Below are 24,841 nucleotides of genomic sequence, written 5' to 3'. Positions count from 1 at the left end.
ATTCCATTTTTGTGTAGGATTTAGAAATTGGTTCAAACTCTGTACAGAATCCACTTCTTTTTTGTCTTGAACCATACATATTTGGTATGGATTTGACAAGAGACCCTGCAATTTGCAGAAAATAGGAAAAGTATCATAGTTTTTAGGGGATGTCAAATACTTCCTGTTATCCTGTAGGAAGCTGAAACAGAATTGTGACCAGTTTAAATTCAAACGTCCAAGGGCTCAGTTTACACAGGATCATAGGATGTTTTCCTTTTTATGTACATTTGTCCAACAAAGAGTTAAATAAGAGTTTTGGTTAATCTTCAGTTCAACCTGGAAATAACTCCAATATCAACAACCACACCATATCAACCATACAAGTGGGAAAGAAATTTCAAAACCAAAATTAAAGATTTGTGCTTTAATTCAGATGTAAAGGGCTGAGTGCATTACAACCATGTGTTTTCACCCTTCCTAGTTATAGCTTACATGTTTTCCTAAATAATTTATTTCCTAAATAAGTCCATTGTTCTTTTTTTTTTTTTTTATAAATTCTCAGATCAAATTAACTTGTTGACAAGTTCACTAAAAGGAGAAGTGCTGCAGTTTTCAACACCGTCGTTGGTTTGATGTCACAGGTTGACATTATTAAATACCGAAAAACAGAATATTTGTCATTGTTTATTTGTCGTTTTTTTTTTTTTTTTTTAGATTGCAGCCTGATCACCAATCAACACTGGGACAAAAGAAAAAATAATGGGTTTCCCCTGACTTGTCCTACTCCATCCAAGCACCAGGACCACAGGACGTTAATAAGAGTTAAACAAGCACAATGCTGCCTTAGTTTTTCGGTTCTTTTTTAAGACAAGCACTTGTCAATATATTTTGTATGACCTGAGGTACAAAAAAAAAAAAAAGCACTTGACAAATGGAATGCCATGTTGTGTTGAACAAAACGTTCCCCTTTCCCTCTAGTATTTCGTGTGGAAATCTGACACAATTTTTCCTTTAAGAGTCGGTGTTCATTTAATCACCACCCCCTCATCTTTTAATACCCAAAATTCATCGGAAGGCATTCTGACTACACATTCTGAGTATCAACAGCACATAACTTGCTAAAGACAATGAGTGCACATGGGATGATGGATGTGACCCTGTGGTGCGAGCTTTCAGATCTGTGATTAACAGAAGTCCAGTGATAATTTGCTCCAGTATTCCTCCCTGTTAAGCCTTCTGCTAAAAATATTTAACTACCGAGATTTTGATGGAACAAAAAAAGTCCCTTAATAACAGAACATCTGACTTTCCAGACTAATGTTGAATTACTTTGGTTCATCCCTCCCTGTAGGTAAATCTGTCAAATTTGTATAACCACTTTAAGTGAAAATCAGAAATGTTTTCAAATATAGAGACAGTGCCATTGTCACCAAAGAAAATTTCCAGGTGAGTCAGGATGCAGTCTTAAGATTTGTGAAAATGGTAGACACAAGTCAAATGTCCAGGAGTTTTGCCCCAAAGTCAAAGAGGAAAAGTCATTGTGTTCTTAAAGTTGTTGTTCACGTCCAATTACTCTGTGCTCCAGTCAAAGCTTATTTACAGGTATAAAAACAGAACATAGTCTCTTTAAAGAATTATGAAACAAGTGATGAGCATTATGTTATGATTCAAATAAATGGTGATTTTTATTCATCTTCAGTTTCCGTGAACTAAAAACAAAAAGGTGGGGAAAGTCAAAAAAAATGGAAATTTGATTTCAGTTATCTACAAAAGAAACAAAACATTTCACGACCATGACTTTTTCATATTTTCTGAATTGAAAGAAAAGGTCCCACTGTGAACCCATTAATATCCGAGGATTCACAACCATTAATTCATCAGTGTTTTGTAATGCGCCGATGCCTGTGTCCCTGCAACATGAACCCGCCCTCATTTCATCCCCAACCATCCATCATCACATAGACACACACACACAGACCTCTGATACATGATGTAACAAAAGCTTGTGTTTAACATTAAACAGCGCAGGGCCTCAGAGCATAAACAGCCAAGGCGTCTCCATTATCTTCTCTCCCTACTCTCCCTTCACTCCCCTGTCCCTCCCCTCCAAGCACCCAGGTTTTAATTTTCTTTAGACAGGTGAGAACTAATCTCTACAAAATAAAAAGAAAAACTGAAGATCCCACGAAATTAAAGAGAAAAAGGGACTTACAGAATATTGAACTTCCTTCAACATAATTTGCACTTTCTAAACACATTCTCTCTCACAGATAAACATTACATACAGGAAGCCGAAACAAACTGTTAAAAATTGTTTTCAACATGACAAATTATAATTGAACCCTGGACACTTGTTTGTTTTCGGTATAGTGGGATAAACAAGTTTGGGAGGTAGAGGAAATAAAAAGGTGCACTAGGCCAATAGAAGGTGGCAGGTTGCTGGAGGGAAACCCAGTGGGTGTTATTTCTTGGCCTTGGCAGCCTTGGCTGAATTTCGCGGCGGAGTGACCGGTCTCCCAGATCCCATTCCTCCCCCTCCACCGTAATACAATTTCTTATCTGCCGGCTTTAGGATCTATAAGAGAAAGAGAAGGTCTAGTTTTATAGAAATTAAAATAAAAATAAACCTTGGCTGTCATCCTAATCTGGTAATGAAGAATTTTAGAGGATTTTTTATAAGCAGCTTCAAGTTTTTCCTGAACGCCATTCATTCATGACATATACAAAAACTTTTGTACACAGACCTGGAAGGAGCACATGAGCGTCTCATCCACACTCATCATTGCACCGGCGTTGTCAAACTCTCCACAGTAGTTAGGAGCTGAGAATAAGGTGACGAGTTGCCTCTTTGCGAAAAACTCATAACCATCTTCTACAACCTTAAGAACAGGGAAAAATGTCAATAAAGGTCACCAATAAAAAAGAGTCAGTGGGTGAACTGTGTTGTGTTATGTGCTATTGTTTGTTAATCATTAATAAAAGTTTAAAACCTCAGTCAACAAGCAGAAAAATTAGGACATAAGGAATGTTTTATAAATTATAGTATGGACATTCATATTAAGAACTAACAGATGTTTTAGACAGCTCTAAAATTAAAATAGAATATATGGGAAAAATAATGCATGCAGAGTATGAATTTATATTTATACAATAATCCATCCAAATTTATAATCCATGATAAGAGCATGTATTTCAAGCAAATCTGTAATCTGTGTGTATAGATTTGTACCATCAGCGTGGGTTGGTTTTGTCAAATCATAGATCCTAAATTCTAGATATTAGACTAGATACTAGATAGATGATGTTGTTTAAGTCTCATTTAAAAAGGAAAAATACACGTCTGAATCAAGTCAATGAAATTACCTGGTGGGCCCTGCATATTAGGTCCATATCATGTTTGTGCAAAAATTTGGCCACTACATCTGCCCCAAATGTGAAGGAGACACCACGGTCATTTTCACCCCAGCCAAGCACGTCTTTGTCTGGGTCGGCCCAAAGCAGGTCACACAGCAAACCCTGGTCAGGCACGTCTGTGGGTCGCATCACTCTGCGGATCTGCTCCATTGACTGAAGATCAGGGGACAGGCCTGAAAAAGACATGTAGAAATTTAAAAACTTTGCATGCTCGCTCATCTAGGTTTACAATGTTAGGGTGACTGATTGTTTAAAAGACCAACCTCCATGACAGCAAAATATTTTTTCATCTACAATGGCAGCCACAGGTAAACAGTTAAAGCAATCTGTGAAGGTCTTCCACAGCTTAATATTATACCGTCGTTTACCTTCAAGACAAAGAAAAAAAAAATTTTATGACATAAAGAGATTTATTTGCCATTTGACAACAAGAGAAAATTTTTTAAGATAAATAAAAACCCAAAATGACAGTTTTGTCAGTAAAACCTTGTATTGTTGTTCAGTGAACTTACACTCATCATAGAAGCCATAGATTCGATTAATAGAGGCGCATTCATGGTTCCCGCGCAGCAGGAAGAAGTTCTCTGGGTACTTAATCTTGTAAGCTAGCAGCAGGCATATGGTCTCCAGTGACTGCTTTCCTCTGTCTACATAATCACCCAGGAACAAGTAGTTGCTTTCTGGAGGGAAACCTCCGTATTCAAACAGTCGTAGCAGATCATAGTACTGGCCATGAACATCACCTGCAGGGGGCAGCAGAAAGGTAAAAGTTAGACATTCTTTATTGATAAGTGTGAACGTTAGTTGGTCTACATGAGAAAGTCATAAGTTTTAGGAAAATATAAGAAATATTTTGGTATGTCAATAGAAACACTTGTATTAAAACGATACTATACTATACATAATAACATTCAATCTCACTGATTAAAATTTCTCACCACAGATTTTTAGTGGAGCCTCCAGTTCAAGCAGAATTGGCTGACTCAGGAAGATTTCTCTGGATTTGAGACAAAGGCCACGGATTTCACCTTCAGTCAGTTGGACATTTTTCCCTGGCCTGGAGCCTTTAACTGAAAGTCAGAAAAATAGTCAGATGTGCTGTTAGAGGATACATAGTACTACAGAGATCTTAATTCAAGACTGTAAGAAATGGTGTTGATGTTGTTGTGTGAAATTGCACATTTCAATGTTAAATTCTTTCAGTTTTTCTTTTAAAAACACAAACACATTTAGCACACGGGCTCAAATAAGCTAAATGTACTTTATCTTCCAGTGAAATAAAAAAGGTAAAATCAGATCACTTTCAACATACACTACGGCAGGACTGGCTGCAGACGTTACCCTCAAGTCAGTGAAAAAACATTCACACTCCAAGTCATTTGATATTTACATAGAGTAAAACATGAAAAGGTTCCAATCATGACAGTTCATGCACCTGAGATATGTGATTAACCAAGTAAAGAAATTTTCATAAAATACACAGCATTAACAATATGTGAGATCATTTAGATTTTACATTAGATAATAAGACTAATGTGCAAAGATGGATAACAGTCTGATAACGTATGCCTCAAAATTAGATGTGAAACACACTTTCTTGTTCTGTGTGGATTACCTGCACCACAGACAAAGCAAATACAAAATTAGTCCACTCAGTAAGCACTGCTGAGGAACAATGGCTAACAAATTACTGTTTAACATTAATGAATAGTTCAAACTACTGAAACTAAAAATAAAATAAAAAACAGCTGTCTCTTAAAATTGATTATACAATCAAATTAAAAAAAAAGAAAACCTTCCCACCATTCCATGCTCTGAGTGTAATCTTAAGAATTTAACAGGTTTGTCAAGTCTCTCCTTGGCTGTTTCATACACTGTGAAGTCAAACAATACTTACGGTACATTTTTGTAGACCTAAACAAGAGCTATAATGTTTCGAACCGATTTTTGTCTTGTCTTAGGCAAGGTCAATGTAAAACTTCCCTTTGTAAAAAATAATCAAAAAAGCACACGTTTTTATCTCATTCTTCTAGATCAGAACATTTAACCATTCACATGGTTTGGTGTGTGACTGATCTTGTGAAAGACTGTGTCTCATGCAGTGTTGAATCTAGTTTGTTTGTATCACTGGCAGACTCAACTAAGTCTTCATTAACAGACGCACCACAATGAACCATATTACTTACAAAAAAGTTAAAGGGGTTAGAAACAATTGAGAAGCCTTAAAGAACACCATAAAGGGTCTCTGAACATTTGGGGTTTATTTCACAGTTTGGTTATTCTTCTTCTTATTTCAAAAAACAATAAAAAAAAAAAAAAACACCTCAGGCCAAGCTGCACATTTTTATAGGTTTTATAGTACTACAATTTTACAGAACGTATCATTTAGTTTGATCTCACAACTGAAAGGTGTTTCTAAGTGTAAAAAAAAGCTGCTTTAATAACACACTGATCTTTACTGACATAGAGCCATCAATCTTAACATGCTCAGCTGTTCAGACAGTGTCATTCCACTCACAATGCTTTATTTATATGTGCAAAACTCCTTCCAACCTGAAAATTAATATCTTAACTTGTAAATTACAACCCCACAGATTACATAACACTTTAGTGTCTAAAGTCTAATGCATCAACTTTTCAGTCATAAAAGTAACTTTAAACGCATTGGGATGTTTGAATTTAAGGAGCAGTTCAATGTTAGCCTCTGTTGGCCTCCACAATGTGATCCATTGATCCTATTTTCTCATCCGTCTCTGGTAATTGGACTGTTTTGAATTAAAATAAGAACAACTTTGTGTGGTTGACTTATAATAAATAAATAAAAATTTCCTTCATAAAATCTAAAACCAAAACAGTTAAAATCTGAGAATTGGAAATGAAAACTGTAAAGCATTGTCAATTTAGACATGGACTCCAGAAAGATAAGATAAGATAAGCCCTCAAAGATCTCATGCCAGAGTTATTCAGAACCAGAGGGCAACAAGCCCCCCACGGGGCATGTGCACAAAAAGTGTTGCACTTTTGTTGACCAGGAAATGGCAGAGAAAGAGCTCGACCACTGGGCCTAAACAGTGATTGCTTTGTCTGAGATGTTACAGTGTGGTCCTATAATTTTTTTTCAGTGCTACAAGATGTTCTTCTTAGGATTAATGTGCTGTCACACTTTCCGGACATGCTATTAACAACACTCACTCCCAGAATTCACTCCATGCCAGTAATCCAATTGAAAGCATCCATTAACCAAACACATTTAATTGGTTTGGCCTCAAAAACAGTCAGCAAGCTAGGGAGAGGGTTGGTGGGGGATACCTTCTATACACAAAATACTATTAAGCTTATGTAAGACAATTCATCAAACTTTCACATAGCACCTGCACTGGGTCAGCTATTCTTGTCTAGTGTCTGCTGTACTTCCAGTGTAATAACAACTAGTGTGAGGACTTAGTCTCAGCAAAAAAAGCACAGAAAAAAGGTCAAGGGGGTTACATAACAGGATATAAATACAGCCACTATGAGTCTCCTTCTGTGTTTGGCACACAATCTTATCACAGGTCAAGCAAAACAAACCTATGTACAAAACACTGCTGCAGGGTCCACATTCAAAGTCAACCTACAAAGACACACATCAACCGATTGCTGTGCATAATTGTGAATAATCCCAGTCACCTCGACCAGCTCAGCCAGGATCAGTCATATTGAATCCATGTTATAAAAAGTAAACAAGGTGAGTGCAAAGGTGGTTTTTATTAGCAATGTTTTACCCCGCTGATAAGAACATCTTCCAAACTGGAACTAAATGTTCTGTTTAATTTTTGTTTTGTAAAACAGTCACACAAAAATGTTTCTGTACAACATTTTCACATAAGAAACAAGACAGTATATACAAAAAGCATGCAACATTTCTACACCTGCCCAGCAAAAGCAAACAGAGAGCACACTACTGATTCTAGTGCTCTAGATAAACTGTACCGCTGACTGTGAAGAGATTTATGCTTCTGTTTAATGTCCTTGGGGCTGCTGCTGTTACACAATCATCATGTGGATGGTGCTGTTTTTACCCATACACGCACACATGCAGCACCAACCACAACAAATACTTCAACACATCCTATACAATGGGCATGAGAAGATTTTAAACCTAAAAAGCATCTTCTGTTTGAATCTCTTGGTGAACACAGAAAGACGACACTTCAGAGAACCATGAATTACTGTGTTCTGAGGTGATTTTGATGCTCTCTTTATGTCATACACTAAGGATTAGGACTGCAGTGTGTGAAATTAGCAACTGCATATCGGTTGTGTTTGAGTGTTTTCTTATGCAGTTACATATGCAAAGGGTGACTGCTTACATTTAACATAGCAACTATCATTTAGCAGTTAACAATTGTTCTTATAAAATTAATGTGCTACGTACAAAAAGATTAAAAACTAATGTAGTTAAATTTTACACTTGTATTTGTTTATTGCAAATTACAATGATGCAATAATATGCATTTTAATGTCTACCCCGTTTCTTGTTTCCATATCCATGTCACCAGTTTGTATCAACAACAAAACTTTGTGAGTACCTCTGTCACAGAAATGATTCACAGACGAAGCTAACTAATCACTTCATACTGCATTAGCTTGATTATTAACCAAAAAGAAGGCGATTCTATAAATTAAAAATAAAAAGTTACACCATGTGTATCCATTCAAACGTGTTCTACACAAGAATGTGAGAAGCTCTGGGGAAAGCCAATACAGGAAGTAAAAAAGGACTGTGGCTCAAGTTTATGAAAACCGAGCCAACAGCTAAGATGATCTAGAAATACTACAAGTCGCTGTTGTACCGATTTAACACTGGGAATCACAGAATTTCCACTGGACCACATTAAGACCCGAATAATCGGTGAGCGTTGATGAGAAACGATAGCCGCATCATGCGACTAAGCTAAAAATTAGAGGGAGAAATGACTGATCGTAAAGAATCACAAGCATCAAGTGAAGTAGGTTACCGCGGCATAACGTCACCATATTTAACTGTTTAGGTCAGAAAATACACACATAAAAACACCATACAGGCATCATCGTAAAACAATGTTCACTGTGCAAGAATGCAACTATGTGGAGATCATTTCTTTACCTTCTAGTAGACGCTGAATTATGGAGTCGATGTTTAATTTGTCCGGCTCCGCCATTTTCTTTATTTTCTGACGTTCTCAAGCGGTAGAGACTTGGTTTTCCGTGCTGCACCTAATATTACAAAATTTGATTTAGAAAAGGACCCTGACATGTATATTGTCACACAAAACGAAAAAGGCAGTTAGGCCCAAAACTGTCAAACTAACAAAACAGACAAATGGTGTCGGTCTGAACAATCAATGAGCTCATACGAGCTAATGCTATTACAGCTAGCTAGTAGCCTAAAGCTAACTGAAATAAATCACTAACAGTCGGCTAACTTTAAAGTCAAAATAGATAAAACATACCTAATTTTTGTTTTCACCCTTCCGCTTGTGGAATTAATATTTTCCAAATGTTGATAAACCGTACACCTATGCTTGGCCCCTTTCCTCCGTGGTATCTCACTTCACTTCCTTCCCTCAAGAACTTTAACGTACAACCGTTTCAGCTGAGGAGACTACGTTGAAGAGGGAGGCAGAGTCAAAACCGAGTGCGTCAGCGTTTCTCGAAATTCGATTGGCTTGATGTAGAAAATTAGAACTCGCTTTTTCACATTTGATTGGACCAACGCCTGGTCTATCGCAGACATAACCCACAGCCGGCACTTTTAACGGCAGATTTTAAATACAAGCTCAAATAGCGCCTACAAGTGGTAAAACCTTAAGTTACAACGTATATGACATAGTATTTGTTTTAAATAATTATTTTAGAGTAAAATGTGCAGTAGCAATTTCCAAATTCGAAAAGTCAAATTATTTCGAATTATGTCTTTAATTTTTGATATACTAGATTTATTAAATATTTTTGCTATTAAAAATTTACAGGACTAGTTTTATCTAAAACAATGTTATACCAGTACTTGTAAATACCATTAGTAAATACCAGTGAATAAAATCTACTGTTCATAGCTTTCATATTTACAAATTAAAAACATAGAATACTAACTTTGTATTATATGTATTCTAATTGTAACTCTTATTGTATTCTAATTGTAATTGAAGAAAACTGCTTCTTTAAACTTTTGTTGTCAGTATTATTACTAAAACGGGAAAAAATGCTGTGCACAATATTGAACCTTAATATTTAAGATGTTGAGATAGGCTTAAGATGTTTGCTTTTAAATCCGTTTCATTGATATTCAACTATATGACATTGTAAAATATTACACTTGACAACTGAGACCAGGGCCAGAGCAATCATACCATATAAACCTACCAAGCTTTTTCCTGATAAATGACAACAGTGTACCTGGGTGCAGACTTTCCTAACTGAACCATGCAAAATGGAAATACTTTTATTTTCTCACCAAAACAGAATTAACAGTAATTTGCCCTGCTATATATATATTTTTTCAAATATTTTTTTTGTTTGTTTGTTATCACTTTGGGAATATTTCTGAAATAGAACTTTGACCAAAGGCTTTTCTCACTGAGGCATTCACATTAATCATTCTGGTCAATTTACAGAGTCCAGTAGATATAATCTGTGCTCCTTCTCCCGAAAAGCCACACACTTAGGGAAAACTTATTAAGTACTTATTTTTCTAATACCCATAAAATCAAGGTCAATATTATTCACCTTTAACAACAAACTATGTATGGATATTAAATGTTCTCACCATGGTCCATGGGATTTTCCCCTGGTGTAGAATGGAGATTTAGTTAATTGAATAGAAAAACACAACAGGTGGACTTGTGATGGAGGAAGGACCCGTCAAGAGTGTAGAGTGCACCAACCTTCGACTGACGCCAGGGTTAAGTATGTATTGGATCGTAGTATTGCAGTAGGACAAAATCAAGACCCAGTTTTGCTGCTCACTGCTTGTGCTTCTACCTTTTTTTTAAAAATGTCATATTTTTCTTTCTTTATTCTTCATTCCACCCACACAAGATTGCCAGTTTTGAGTGCACTGAATAATCTTCACAGCATTTCACTTCCAACTCTATGTTTCACTGCGGACACAGTGTCTGTACGCCCATCCCTACCTTCTACAAACATAGGGAACGTCGTTATGGCAAAAGATTCCCATCCTCATGGTATGTGTCTTCTGTCTCCAGGTCATCATTAGCATTCTTCAGTCTGGTTTAGAAGTGTCTCTTTGGCAGATGTTTTTCTTGGTCGGAAATGTTGACTCTTGACTACAGACTGGTTTAAGTATTTTTGCAATGATACAATACAATTTGGAGTTTTTTAACTCCAAATTCTACCCTCACCTGGACACATTTGTCCATAGAAATATTCACCTCTTACTAGCTCTTTTAAGTGAGATCTAAATTTCTTCAATTGAAGATTACAGTTTCCCATGTGCATTTGTATTACCATATAGGCATGAGTCTGTACTGTATATATACTGTGTGCTTTCACAACATGTATTGTGCTTTTTTTTTTATTTCCCCTTGAGCCATAGAACATGTTTTGTAATCTTGTACAAAACTCAAACCCACTCAGTCTGGATCCTCCTCACCACAGTTTCGACACACAGGTGTAGGAGGCGGCTGGTGAAGACAGTAGAGGTAGAAGCCTGGAGGTGGTGTTTATGTGTTTGAAGGAGAAGAAAGGTCGTGCCCTTCGATGACTCAGATTTCTTATATTTGGAAAGCTGTTGTGAATCCAACCAAAATGATTCATTCTGCATCATCACTTGCATCATTGTTCTCATTGGAATCATAGCAACATGTCTATGAATGACTTTCTGATAGTTTGTGTACTCGAAAACTCGATTACATCCCTTTTTGTATTCCGTTAAAAAACTGAGCGTCTCCAGGTGAAGTAAGCTGTAACAAAGGTGGAAAAAGAGAGGGAAACATGCGTACAAGACAAGTCCAGTCTGGTACTCGGGTACACCCCCCTGATGTTCTCCCCTATCAGCTCTCAGCCCCACCCTTCACCTTACATTCCTCTACAAAAACTCATCATACGATAATACACCTCATATATTGGAGAGCAGCATCCACAAAAACAAGCCTCACAGAGAAGAAAAAAAGATACACAACTGATTTGGTTCTTTGGTTTCACGTGAGCTTCAGAGGAGAAAAGGTAAGAGGCATCATTAACTACACATTCACTTCTTATTTAGTTGCAGTGTGAAAAAACAAAAAGTGCAAAAGTGTAAATGATGTAAAAGATAAGAGCGTTGTTTTAGGATTTTAAACAAAAGTAATTTTAAGAAAAAAACATTAATATGATATTTAAACATTAATATTTTATCAGGAAAAAAGTTTTTATCCATCTTTGAACACAGCTCAAAATAAATGTATGAATATCCAGGAGATAAATCCAAATATAATTCCACTGCCTTCAGTGTTTGCTTTGCTTGTAATTTGTCATTTAAGATGGGTTGCCAGAATTCTGTTTAAATAATTAGCACTTTTTGCACTTTCTGTTGTTTGGCTTCTCTTTCTTTCTCTTTTACATTTCTTAAAGGTCATTGACTTAATGTGGTTAGCTAAATGTTTATCATTGAAAGACTGCAAGAAAACAACAAACTTTGCACAAGTCTGTGTCTATAGTGCTGTGTGTGGGTGGGAAACTAAAAAAAATCAGACAGTTCAAAATGTTAATTTACTAAAAAGGTAAAAATGAAAACTATTACCATTAATCCCTCACATTTCTCTCAGCCATTAGTGTTTATGTGCATTGAAATAAGGCATTGAAATTTAAATGGGTCTAATTGTATTTAACTGCTTTAAGTTTCCCTAAAATAATATCTGACTAATTAAGCTATATTACTTTTTATATTATCAACTTCTCTCCATAAAATTTAATTGAAACTTTTCAGGGGTTGTTTCTTTGGATGATGCCGAACTATAAAAAAAAAAACATAAAAAGAAAGGCTGCAGTAGTCTTTAAAGTTAAAACCTGGGAGGGAGATGTTCAGTCAGTCCAGGGTGGAGCATCAGGAAATCTGGGCCTGTCTGAACAAGAGTGTGTTTCAAAATATGTAGCCCGAGGTGATATTAACATGTGAGGCCTGGCGAAGTTCTGCTGTCTGTCCATGAACTGTGTTTCCTCCCACATATTGGACAATAATAGTTACAAGTATTTACTGTACTTTCACAATAAGGATATTCTAACAACAAATATAAAAGCCTCTTGGTCATGCGTTTATCTTGTGTAACCACTAGAGGATGCGCTAGACATCATCTCAAAAACCTACAGGATTTTTACATGCAAGTATTATATACAGTATACACAAACTTACGTATCGTTTTTTGTCTTTTCCTTAGAATGGGATCTGTTGGAGTCCAGATTGTCTGTGTGGCCCTCGGGGTCCTTGGCCTGATTGGGACCATCGTCTGTCTTGCTGTCCCTCGCTGGAAGGTCACCTCTTTCACAGGGTCCAACATTGTGACTGCACAGGTGAAATAAAATAACCTTCCAATAAATACAGCCTCAGAATTTATAGGCAATATTTAACATTTACATGTATGTTAAGACACATGACTACAGCTTCACATGGACACAATGCGTTCTCTGCCCCTTAGCCAATCCTTAAGTATATTACATAATATTACATGCCTGGTTTAAATCCCAACACTAACACTTTATCAGACTTTAATTCTAATCCCTACTCCAAACAAAGTATTAACTCTCAAAACATCCTCTCACTCAGTAGGGACCTGTAAAATTACCCCATAACAATCATATTCTTTCACCAAAAGCCTTTTTCAAAAGTCCTTTTTAACCTCACACTGGAAAAGGCATTAACCTAATTTACTTAACTGTGACTGAATCATAACCACCTCCAGTTTGAGAGTTATTTATTTCTTTGGTTACATTTTGTTTTAGATTTCCTGGCTAACCGTTAGCCATTTTAGCTGTACAGTATGTTGCCTGTAATTCTTAACCAGTAACTGTATTTTTGCCTTTTTTCTTTTAGTATACCTGTATTTAAAGTTAAGATGATTTAAGTTTAAGTCAGTGCGCTTTATACGGTCTGAGACTTATATTCAGCTTCTATTTGACTGTTCCTTGTTTTTGTGCGTATTTTGACAGGTGAGTCAGGAGGGTCTGTGGATGAGCTGCGTGGTGCAGAGTACCGGTCAGCAGCAGTGCAAGAACTACGATTCTTTACTGGTGTTGCCCTCTGACCTGCAAGCAGCACGTGCCATGACCATCATCAGCTGCATGTTCAGCGGCATCTGCCTCCTCATCCTCTTCTGCGGTGCCGACTTCACCACTTGCGTGGAGAATGAAGACGCGAAACCCAAGATCAGCCTGGTGGCCGGCATTGGCCTCATGCTGGCCGGCATCCTGGTCATCATCCCGGTCAGCTGGTCTGCCAACAACGTCGTGCGGGATTTCAACAATCCATTAATGGCTACTCAGAAGTGGGAGTTAGGGGCGTGTATCTTTGTGGGCTGGGGGGCCGGGGCCCTGCTCATTCTGGCTGGAGGACTGCTGTGCTGCTTCAGCAGGCCCAAGTCTGGCAGCTCTGGTGGAACGGCCAAGTACTACAGCAACAGTGCCTCCGCCCCCAACAAGAACTACGTGTAGTAGCTTTAAAAAAAAAAAAAAGGACTGGAGATTCAAAGAAGGTTTGGGAGGGAGGTGTAGATGGTTAAAGACTGGGAAGGAACAAAGATGGTGGCGTTAGGGACCGTTTCAAAACTGTCTGTAAATAAACTAATAGGGAGCTCCAGTTTTCTTTGATAATCTTTCTCCTCAGCTGTTGTTTTTATTCATTGGTGCAGGGATTTTTTTTCATAAGCTCTATGTCTGTAAAGGAAAAATTCATATGCTATAAGTCCAAGATAATCAGTAACATATTTTATATGTCCTTATATGGGTTTTTTTAGTGCACATCACAGTTGGAAGCATTTTACAGTAAAAAATGTATTTGTACTGTAGTATTTTTAAACCCATTTTAAACTCATCAAATAATCAAATAATCAAAATGATATATACTGTTTGAGTCAACCATTGTTTCTACTGTTTTACTCATATTATTTTTAAACAATAAACCGTTAGTAGAAGTTAATGAACCATAATAGTCTTTAACCAAAGACACCTCAGTAGGTTTCAGGGAGTAAATATATGTGTGTGCATTTCCAGTATGTTCTTGAATTTTTTTAACAAATGATTAAAAGTTGGTCTGAAACGAGTTTGTTTCGTGTCTATTTTTGTGTTAACTGAAAATAAAAAAATCCAAATAGAGATCAAACATGTGTAAACAAAGAAGACCTTTAATTCAAATAAAGAGCATATATTAAAAATAGGATTTGAAAAAAAAGGATCTAACTGAATAAACAAATTTAAACTGATAAAAAACACTTTTTGATTTCTCTTCTCCTTTTGGGTCCCAGTAAGTCGGAACCAATACTACAAAAAAAAAAAAAGAAATTCTCTCTTCTCTGTGTCCGCGAGCTTTTTACATTTGTCTAATTTCACTACTTGCTCTCCAGATCGCTCACACGCTTGGTCAGCTCTTCTAACGCTGCTTTGAGATCCTTCACCTCCTTCCTCAAGGACTGAACCTCCTGAGAAACAGAGACAGAGACATGAATTGAGATTTTTTTTTTTAAATAAATAACTTACGACACATGAGAGTAGAGGGTAATGGGGAGTGCTATAAAGCCCTGCAGTCAGGGTTGATTGTGTGTGTGTATATATATATGGATATATACACACACAGATGGATGGATGGATGGATAGAATCTGAAAAATCTCACCCCACTGTTGTCCTGTTGACTCCCGGCTGGGGCAACGGTGGTCTTCAGGAGGCTTTTGTGAACTTTGAACTCTTTAGTTTTGGTGGTTGCTACAAACCCATCCTTTAGAGATATGAGAATAGGCTCAGCATCCTTCCCTTCAAACCATTTGTCAGCTTCCACCGAAGGCTCTGGACCAATAGTGTCTGGGTACAAATCCTCCTGGAAGAGGTCAGACTGGACAGGCAGACAAACAGCCAGTTAAATTCACCCTGACTGACACTGTCAGCTGTCAGTGATGTGAGCAATTTACTTTGTCACCTTGCGTGGCACAGTCATGACGATGGGCTCACATTTCCTCTCGTGGAGTTTGTAGAATCTGATGGAAGAGAGATTTGTTTAACTCTCACACTGGGACAGTTCCAACAACACGGCTCAAAGTTAGCTATAATAACGCTGGTTGACTTTAGGCTGTTTTCATTCTAATTTTATTCAGATCGTTTAGATCAATTTTTAGCACAATTTAAGACTGTAGTCTCTCTGTTTGAAAGGGTTTGTACACTGAGTGTAGTGACACCACCAGAGCTACACCTTCTTCAAGCTCTGACTGTTTACCTGGCGATTTCACATTTGTTGATTTCCAGACCTCTCTTGGGCATGTAGCCCATGCCTTTCTGGCTCTCTTTGCTGCTGTACATGGAGAGGTAGTGGACATAGGGTGCTTCATCGGTCACCTCGAAGTAACGGATACTGCTGTCCCCCTGTGACCAGTATTAGAACAAACAAGTCAGTTTGGCCGAGTCACACACAGACACACGGTTGTTCAGTCGTCTTTAGTCCAACCTTGCCGCAGAGGTAGACAACTCCAGTGTCTGGGTCAAAAAAAGGTAAAAGAACACCACTGCTGGTGTCTATATCCTGCAGGTTCAGCGGCTCCTGGAAGTTGTTCTGCAAAAAGACACGCATACATACTAATATATTAATAAATATTATATTAATATGTTCTATAATAAAGGAGTGCTGCTGGAGTTGCCACAGGTAAGCCTGGAGTTAATTTAATTGACGTTGCAGGGCGACGCCGCCCTTCATGCAGTAATACAGTCGTTGAGAAACGTGAGTGTGTTGACACACATCTGATTGACACACGCTGTCCTGGATGTTAGTTTTAAGTTTTACACTGAAAATTGTTTCATTGCATTATATGGTTTACTGTTCAACGCAAACCAAAAGTAAATAAAAATAATATTTGTTTCAACAAAGTGTGTCCAAATTCTGGGTCACAGGTTGTTTGGCTTTAGTGAGATTACATTTTTTTTACTAACCTTTTAATATTTCTGGCCTATTTTATAGTTTTTGAATTAGTTTGTATTGTTTTTACTAATATTATATATATCTTTAAACTAATATATATATCTTTTACAACCAGTTCTGTTATGAGTCTAGTGATAACTTCCCTAACTTAACTAACTAGTCACTAACTAAATCAGATGGTTCATCAGAGTTTATTTATCTTTATTTAGAAAAAAACACTTTGAATGAATGTGTTTGATAATAATAAGTATTATTTGTCTATTTCCATGTATTTGTTAGCCCGACTCAGAGGTAACTGTTACAGCAAAGTCTTCATAGCCATGTTGACTCTTACCGGATCCCATAGCGCCACCTGTCGCTCACTCACGCGGCTGAAGCCCGTGGTGAGGATCTTCTCACCAGAGACGAACACAGCCCTGACAGGCCTGGAGCCTTCGTGAGGTTTTTCCTTCTCCTGGTGATGAAAGAAAACACACCCACACAGACAGCGCCGTTAGAATACAGTCAAATACATGTACAAGTTAGGAAAAGAAAACTTCATAAACACGATGAAAGTTTTTAAAAATATATATTTTTTTATCATGAACTCAACCCTGCAGTGTAAATAACCAAGGATGTTTTTCTGTAGACTGACTCCTTACACTAAGTGAAATCTTTATTAATCTAAATTAAAAGAAGACAGATTATTTAACCCCTAAATTAAATAAGCAAAATTTGGTCATTTTTATAAACTGTTGAATGATCCTCATCTGTTTAAATAATGTTTTTAAATACTATTTATCTGTATATACAGTACATTGTGTGTTAAATAGTTTAGATTATTACTTTTTTTATCTTTTTCTTGTCTTTTGAGTCTTTATTAAAATTCGGTTGAAAAACTATTAAGAGAATATTTGTATTAGAACTTAAACTAAATGCGAGCCCCCTGCTGACGGAGAGGGACCTACATATAGGACAGTGCCTTTGCGTGGATCCAACACACGCATGGTCTTGTCCTTGCAGGAGGTGAGGATTTTGGAGCCATTCCTGTTCCAGCAGGCGCTGTAGATGAGGTCGGTGTGTATGCTGTCCATCCTCACCACCGCCTCCCCGCGGGCCACGTTCCACAGGATCACCACATTGTCACAGCCTGTGTGGGTAAACAATTGTCTTTGACACTAGAAATGTGGGCTGCGTTCCGGGTTAATCTCCGGCTGCGAAGAGCTAATGAAACACCTTGGTATTTTATTGTGAAACTCCTGCGTCATTCATGAGGTAAACACGTCTGATTTCTGTGCATCAATAATAAACACAGTCATGACGGGTGCGGACATGGCTGAAGAAAAAATGGATCTGATAAAAATAATTACACAAAAAAAGTCCAGAAATCAGAGTGGGAACTGTACATTTCCTTTAAACATAAAAAAATATATAATTTTGGCATCTGCAGATGATAATAATTCAACCTTAGCACATTCACAGTCAGATTTATTCTTAACTCTCTCTTCTGTTGCCTGCACTTGTATTTATTTTACTGTCCGTCTCAGTAGAGATGGTGGGTGGAGGATTCGACAACTTCCTGTTCAGAGAAGCTGTGACTTGACTGACAAGAAAAGCCCGCGTTGTTTTGCAGCTGAGAAAGTGTGAACTACCTGCACTCATCAGAACGTTGTGGGCAGTGGGGTGCCAGCTCAGGATGCCCACACGCTTGGTATGGCCTTCCAGCTTGACCACAGGTTCTGTGAGGGAAGTGATCAGTCCACCATCTGGAATCTCCCAGATCTGTTTACCAACACAGCCACATGCACCACTTACAAATCATTTCACATTAAAATTCTCTTTCATATTATGATAAAATGAGATTTGGTGAGGTCCTACCATGACACTGCAATCCTCAGAGCCACTGGCAATGATGTTGTCATTGTGAGGACAAAACTCAATGTCCAGCACTGGACCTGTGTGGCCACATACAGTGGGGTAGGACATGTCGATTCTCCCCGTCTGGCGACAAACAAAGAAGGCATCTTTAAAAAGTAAATACAATCACGAATCACAGAAAGGTAAAATAAATTTTTGGACACTTGTTGTTTGTCAGCTGATGCAAATTCCACAGATTTTTTACTCAAATTTGTCCTCACTGAGATTGAGCCAGGAGTTTAAGGGCACGAGTTCATGCAGGGATACAGACTCTATTCACCGTGGTGTGAGATGGCAACATGTATGACTATAGTTCAAATTGAATTTAGTGTGAAAAAACAAAAACAAACATCAGGAGTAATATCAGACTATGCCACAGTGTATATGTAATAGTTTTAAAACTGCAGTAATAATAATATAAAAAATGGTTAGACTAGTATGACATAAAAACACATGAAAAAAAAGTATTTAAAGATGTTTTTAATCACTTTTCAAAGATTAAAAACACTGTTACCTTTTTTCATTGTCGTCTGGTTTATTTTCAAACGTCAATAGTTTGTGCAGAAAACCAGCGTTTAGCCACATCCTGCCCTGACTGAGCTGACAACAAACTCCTAATATGGTGAAAACTTCTCCGCTGCAGAGTGAGTGACGTGTGAAAAAAAGAGTCAAACTGTCAAACTTCCTTATTCAGTTGAGAGCATGGTGGTGACTGGCATTATTTAAATTTGATCACACCAGGCACGGTGTGAAAAGAGCTTGTCTGAGCCGATCAAAAACGATCTTGAGACACAGATGCACCGAGGGCGAACATGTTTGTCTCTTCTGTTCGAGGGGACGCTGTCATTAACCCACCTTGTTCAGAGGCAGCACAATGAACGCTCCTCCACCACTGGCGTCCACAATCATGGCCACAAATTTGGGGTTAACGGAGCAGAAGCAGCTATCCCAGGTCATCTGGGAGATTCGGATGTCGTCGTAGCATTGGTCCGCTTTCAGGCCTTGACCAAAGACGTGACGGAACTTACTGGTCCTTACAACCTTCCTGGACATGGTGGACTGGGACAAACACAGTCAACATGAGTTCATCAGAACACTTGTCTCCTTCAGTCTCTGTCTCACTGCACTCATGTGGCTGAATAACACAATTAAAAAGTATTTATTAGTGATTTATGAACCAAAATGAAGAGCTGGAAGACACTACTGAGAAAAAGAGGAACTTTCACAACTGCTTCCTCTCATCTGTCTTTAACTGCTACTCTGTACTGCTGTGGTGCAGGCAAGCATGTGTGCTGCAGATATTGTTGGCTGAATATTGAAGAACTTCACAAAGTTGAGAGGTTGACGGCAACACATGACATGTGACAGTTATCGCTGTAAAAAAAAAACAACAACGAGGTGACAGGTTTGGATTTATTGCCCAAATATGGCAGTTACACCACATCCTTCAGAGTGAGCAACAAAACCACAGAGTTTGAAGTCACTGTTCCTGTGTCATCCGCTCAGATGCTATTACCTATTTTGTCACGCGTGCCAGTAATGTACACTAATATATTTTTTGCTAAGAGACATTTAATCTGTGAAGGAATCAAATCACAGCAGGCGACTAGAAAACATTTCATCAAACAGACCTGACTGTGCCTCCCAGACAGATGTAAAGAACTGAATATGTTCATCTTTACTTCCATTTGCAGATCTTTACTTCCTGAAACAAGCAGCCGCACCTTAGTGCTCTTCATGAAGGGCAGTGTAGTTTGATCAGGTGGCCAAATGCATGTAAATAATCACTGCCTCAGTGTGTATTTGTACGTGTGTGAATACACCAAAACTTTAAATTTGCACCAGTATCACTGGGATACTTCAAAAATACTAACTCTGTATGACATCACACGCTCTCACAGACATTGTGCAGGTGTAAAGATGTGATAGTGAGACCGACTGCAGACTTACCTGAGGTTGTGTGTACGTGTGCTGAGGTGGTTTGTTCGAGGAGAGCCGGCAGTGGACTTGATACTCTTACACCAGAGTGAGGAGTCAGAGGAGATGTCGTAGGGTTAAAGTACATCAGCAGAACAATTAGGAGGAAGTGAGAGTTTCAAATGAAGGTGGAAGTGGGAGGTGACTCCCCTAAATGTTTGAAATTTTCAAATGCTGCGAAGGCCAACCAGAGTAGAAAGACAGAGCAAGACAGTTCTACTACATATGGAAGATTTGTGCATTTAATACTTTGCATATGTAGAGTATATGTCTTTCTGTAATCGTTGCTGCAGTTGTCAAAGTATAGAGAGCGATTTTTCTTATATTTAAACATGTTTTTTTAGCCAAATATGCCTGAATACTCACCCATGCAGTAAACAGGTAGAGACAGTAGCTGTAAAAGTAAACAAAATATCTGAATTTACCCTTGTTTACTTTAAATGATCAAAAGAAAGATCTTTCAAATAATTATAAAACTTACCAATAGAGATGTTGAGTATTTGGCAGAGGTGAAAAGGTCAATTTTTCAATTATTCTAGATTTTCAAAGAGTTTTTTAGATTTAGGACAGAAATACATTTTTTAGAAATAATTTATTCAAAGTTAATTATATTTTGAGAGCTTAATTCATAAACTCTTCCGAATTTATTCAGATGTATTCTTTTTATAATTGGTGTTTTGCAAATTTTGCAAATTCCTGGTAGAGCAGTATATCAACACACATTATATGTGTGTGTGTGTGTGTGTGTTGTCCTAAATATTATATATATATATTCAGTTCATTGCTAAATATTAGACACAACTTTGCTTCGGTCTTTCTGGATTGACTCGAGCTCCCTCTGTCGGCTTTCAAACGGTATTGCAGTAAACGATGAGTGACATAATGCGTGTAATAAATGCTCCTTAGACATGTTTAAAAATATAAACCTTAGTTTATTGCACAATCGTTGCTGGAGGAGTGTGAGAGCCTGTCTGTTACACAGGACACTAATGTCTGGACAAGGATGAGCTGAGGGTCCGTGTCCGTGCACACGGACTAAATAATGACTCGCAATAACGAGATTAGACTGGAATCTCATCAGTGCAGCAGGAGAAAGTAAACAAGACAGTATTCATAGAACATGCTCGTGTGGTGGTGTGAAGACACAAAGTCAGGAAACAGAGATGAACATCTGCCCCACACATGACGCCCCAGTGGTCTGGCTGCAGCAAAACGCTCCGGTGGTACATACACTTTGCCACTAGGTAGAGCCAAACCAACTCTTTTGATTCTTTTTTTTTTGACTTTTGACTTTTGACGGTACCGTGACTTTGCAGACATGAAGAAATAAATAACAGACAGACCCTCCAAGAACTCACATGATCCTAGAGCTAAAGTCTCATTATCTGTACACAAAGACCAGTGTCATTGTTACGACCAACAGAATGACAGTATTTATATGAATTAGCATATTACAATACAGTTAAACCATTATAAACAGGTTGTTAACAGGCTGTCCGGCACCTGTGTTGTATTAAAAAAAAACATTGTTTTCTTTTGTTAGTAATGTAGTCATACATCGTTTTTCATTTATTAAAATAAACCAAAGGACAAAGACCATGTTTTCTGGCCACGGTTCACTGCTGACCACAGACTGTATATTTGAAATGGGCACAACTGTCCTTGTAGTGAAGTTACTATGGGGACAGTGGACTCAAAGACCTCTGTTACTTCTGCAAATAACACAAAATGAAAGGATGTTTATGAGGAAGCGAGGCTACTTTTCACTTGTTTTATTTCTTTAATTACTTACTTTTCTAAAACCAATTTTATTGTCTGCAGGTCCATTCACAGAAAGATAGAAGATAAAGCTCAGTGAGAGATGTTGTTGTATATAATATGTATATGTTGCATATAATATGTAGATGTATTTGTAATTCACACAGCTAAGCATCCTTTGGATGGTCAAAGTGACAACCACTTCCTCTCTGCACCCAACTGCTGTGAGCTTCATCTTCTATTTTCCGCTAAATGGGGACAAAATAAAAGATGTTTTTATTTCTGACCTGAAATGATTAAGACCCTAAAATGGAGGACCTAAGTACAATTCCAGGTTTTGCACTATATAAAATTATGGCACAAGATTCTTCATTAAAACAGTTTCTCATTTCGGCGGTAAGTGTGACACCATTTTGTAAACAAACATATTATGTCTATGTTCAGAAAATGTTTGCTGCCACTATCAGCTAAGTCACAGTAACCTTTCATTTCCACAGACATTCATTAAGATTGAGCTACCTTCAAAAACAGCAGTTGTGTTTTCCTGACTTTTTTTCCGATTTCACTTTACAACCAAAGGTTGTAACTGAATGATGTTGTGTCCATTTCTTATACACAGTTCATGCTGTGGTCACATGGTTTTGAGAATCTCTCCTTCCACCTCCTGAATCTGTTACATAACAGACAAGGAGAGAGAAGGTGATAGCTGTGGACTGAAGTCTCGCGGCCATGTTTAGCAGAGGTCAGGCCATGGATGTTACAGCTACTTTAATGGCACCCTGAGAAGTGGGAGACCCAGGATGTGTGGAGCGGCCCTCTCCAGTACAGCAGATCACAGAGCTGCATTAACAGACACTTTAACGTATGCTTCGGCTGATTATGCATAGATAGACATAGTGGTAGTCACGAGGTATTCACATGCCCGCCAAGATTGTCCTTGATGGTCACCAACATAATACCCACATGTCTAAGAGGGAGGTTACATTTAAATGTTCCAGAGCATTCAAAGTTAGACTCACAGAGGTCTGCGTTTGGACTGTCAACAGACTGCACCAGACTTGTGAAGCTCACGCACAAAACAAACAAAAACATCTGACTGTTTCGCTGACATTTTTCTTTAAATCATCGGGAAAGAAATGAGCCAGGAAATAGTGCCCTCTGCTGGTGGACAGGGTAACCAATTCAGTAGTCTTCTTAGTCCTTAAATTAACAGTGAAAATAAAACTCCCAGTGCAATCCTAGGTTCTGTAGTCTTCCTAAAACTTTACTTTTTTTTCCCAACACATCTGTTCAACAATACCTACTGCTTTGTTTAACTGCGGGCAGCAAACAACATCGCATTAGTGGTATATACATGGGGTATTTAATGTTTAACTATTGTTATTGCGCCTTCTGCTGGATCATTCCTTGTTTTCTACCACTCAGTTAGAGTTGATTTTTAGAACCTTTAGATTGATAGGTGACAAAAGTGACAGTCCTGGTCTACATTAGCAGGATAAATAATTTCAGCACGTTTTTTCCCCTCTGTAGCTCACATACATATTGATACATTTAAGCAAACACATACTTTAATGATATCGGACTGCAGCACAGCAGCTCTGTGCCACATCTGCTCCCCTCACGTCAGATCACGAAGCAGCAGCAGCTTATACTGTTTATGGCAAACCACTAATACCAGGTCTTTTTAATATATCTTTCCTTAATGCAGAGTGTATGTATCAAAAGGGAATTAAAGGTATGTCTTCTGCTCTGTATGTAAATACTCTACATACATGTATTTACAGTATTTATACGGACTTTAAGTACGAGTTAGAGGTGTGGTTTACTTTAATTCAAAGCCCTTTTTGAAAGTGACAAACACAAACAGTGCTGTCTGCTAGAATACGATGCATGGTTTTTTTCTTCTTATTCAGTGGTGACACTTTTGCCCGTGTGCAGCGCAGTCATAAACATGAGTGAGAGAAGGTCCTGTGGTTGGCTTTTCTGTTTCACAGCTACTTACATGCATTTCATCAGGTTCATGTAGGGGCCAAAAACCAAACAGATTATTTTTAAAAACATTTTACAGTGTAACACTGTCAAAGCGAGGAGAGAGTACGCAGGCAAGGATGGGATTATAGTCAAGATTATTTCTGCTTTCAGCTCTGGTGCTTTGAAAATAATTGAAATTTCAGGTACACAAAGGAAATCATCATGCAATGTCAAACATTCAGCTTGTGTATGGACTATAGTGCTAATAAATACTTTTGACATTTAGATATTTTAAGGAAAGATTAAAGGTTTGTTTTGAAATTGAGATGGGTAATTTTTTTTTTATGTGGGACTGGTGCTCCTGGCCATAAAATTGGATAGCAGTGAATAAAAACACCACCAGCTCTGTGACAGAAACTGGGAAATCCTGTATCAGAGAAAACACCTCAGGTTTTGCTAATTTGGCAAGGATGAGTGTTTGTGACTGAACTGGCAACTAGTTGGTGGGCGGCTGTGACTGTTGGCATGAGAAACAAGTGCAATGTTTTTCAGAAAGTCCGCCTTTAGAAAAGAAAAAAAAAATTCTGAACACTTTTTTTGGCCTTGAAGGACATGACTGACAGCCTTTTTTCAACCACAAAAGCTAGCATATGATATAAACAAAGGGAAACTGGAAGCAAAACAACAGCGAGTCCACATGGCAGCGCAGGAGCTTA

At 37.9% G+C, this 24,841-nt stretch overlaps 3 protein-coding genes across 4 annotated transcripts; 1 reads left to right on the top strand and 2 right to left on the bottom strand.

The window, feature by feature from the left end:
- Positions 1 to 391: 391 nt before the first annotated feature.
- On the bottom strand, positions 392 to 9,041 carry ppp1caa (protein phosphatase 1, catalytic subunit, alpha isozyme a). The gene is made up of 8 exons (XM_008329375.3): positions 8,868 to 9,041; positions 8,522 to 8,631; positions 4,335 to 4,466; positions 3,909 to 4,139; positions 3,660 to 3,764; positions 3,346 to 3,569; positions 2,727 to 2,861; positions 392 to 2,557 (listed from the first exon to the last, which is right to left on the bottom strand). The coding sequence occupies exons 2-8, from the start codon at positions 8,574 to 8,576 to the stop codon at positions 2,444 to 2,446; spliced, it is 996 nt and encodes a 331-aa protein (XP_008327597.1). The 5' UTR covers positions 8,577 to 8,631; positions 8,868 to 9,041; the 3' UTR covers positions 392 to 2,443.
- A 1,126-nt stretch (positions 9,042 to 10,167) lies between these two features.
- Positions 10,168 to 14,900, top strand: cldni (claudin i). Its single transcript, XM_008329374.2, has 3 exons — positions 10,168 to 11,598; positions 12,789 to 12,921; positions 13,558 to 14,900. The coding sequence occupies exons 2-3, from the start codon at positions 12,790 to 12,792 to the stop codon at positions 14,056 to 14,058; spliced, it is 633 nt and encodes a 210-aa protein (XP_008327596.1). The 5' UTR covers positions 10,168 to 11,598; position 12,789; the 3' UTR covers positions 14,059 to 14,900.
- On the bottom strand, positions 14,730 to 20,526 carry coro1a (coronin, actin binding protein, 1A). 2 transcript variants are annotated; one of them, XM_008329372.3, is made up of 11 exons: positions 20,370 to 20,526; positions 19,275 to 19,478; positions 18,381 to 18,503; positions 18,155 to 18,284; positions 17,471 to 17,652; positions 16,858 to 16,977; positions 16,056 to 16,160; positions 15,828 to 15,973; positions 15,534 to 15,591; positions 15,234 to 15,449; positions 14,730 to 15,041 (listed from the first exon to the last, which is right to left on the bottom strand). In XM_008329372.3, the coding sequence occupies exons 2-11, from the start codon at positions 19,470 to 19,472 to the stop codon at positions 14,952 to 14,954; spliced, it is 1,368 nt and encodes a 455-aa protein (XP_008327594.1). In that variant the 5' UTR covers positions 19,473 to 19,478; positions 20,370 to 20,526; the 3' UTR covers positions 14,730 to 14,951. The 2 variants fall into 2 exon arrangements, with proteins under 2 accessions (XP_008327594.1, XP_024920447.1); XM_025064679.1 differs by lacking the exon at positions 20,370 to 20,526 and having other exon boundaries at positions 19,275 to 19,499.
- Between the last annotated feature and the right edge of the window lie 4,315 nt (positions 20,527 to 24,841).

This window comes from Cynoglossus semilaevis, chromosome 17 (assembly GCF_000523025.1).
Source record: "Cynoglossus semilaevis isolate Cse_v1.0 chromosome 17, Cse_v1.0, whole genome shotgun sequence".
Lineage (NCBI taxonomy): Eukaryota > Metazoa > Chordata > Actinopteri > Pleuronectiformes > Cynoglossidae > Cynoglossus > Cynoglossus semilaevis.
Note: the sequence above shows the minus strand (reverse complement) of the source record. Positions and strands in the feature narration are given on the sequence as shown.

What these genes read in the sequence shown, in the direction of transcription:
- coro1a (XM_008329372.3), bottom strand. Translation starts at nt 19,472, where the DNA reads ATGTCCAGGAAGGTTGTAAGGACCAGTAAGTTCCGTCACGTCTTTGGT. An exon ending in TTGTGCTGCCTCTGAACAAG is followed by an intron (nt 18,504 to 19,274) that starts GTGGGTTAATGA and finishes GTTTGTCGCCAG; the next exon opens with ACGGGGAGAATCGACATGTC. An exon ending in GTCAACAGGACAACAGTGGG is followed by an intron (nt 15,042 to 15,233) that starts GTGAGATTTTTC and finishes TCTGTTTCTCAG; the next exon opens with GAGGTTCAGTCCTTGAGGAA.
- ppp1caa (XM_008329375.3), bottom strand. Translation starts at nt 8,576, where the DNA reads ATGGCGGAGCCGGACAAATTAAACATCGACTCCATAATTCAGCGTCTA. An exon ending in GGCTCCACTAAAAATCTGTG is followed by an intron (nt 4,140 to 4,334) that starts GTGAGAAATTTT and finishes TGCCCCCTGCAG; the next exon opens with GTGATGTTCATGGCCAGTAC. An exon ending in AATATTTTGCTGTCATGGAG is followed by an intron (nt 3,570 to 3,659) that starts GTTGGTCTTTTA and finishes TGTCTTTTTCAG; the next exon opens with GCCTGTCCCCTGATCTTCAG.
- cldni (XM_008329374.2), top strand. Translation starts at nt 12,790, where the DNA reads ATGGGATCTGTTGGAGTCCAGATTGTCTGTGTGGCCCTCGGGGTCCTT. An exon ending in CCAACATTGTGACTGCACAG is followed by an intron (nt 12,922 to 13,557) that starts GTGAAATAAAAT and finishes GTATTTTGACAG; the next exon opens with GTGAGTCAGGAGGGTCTGTG.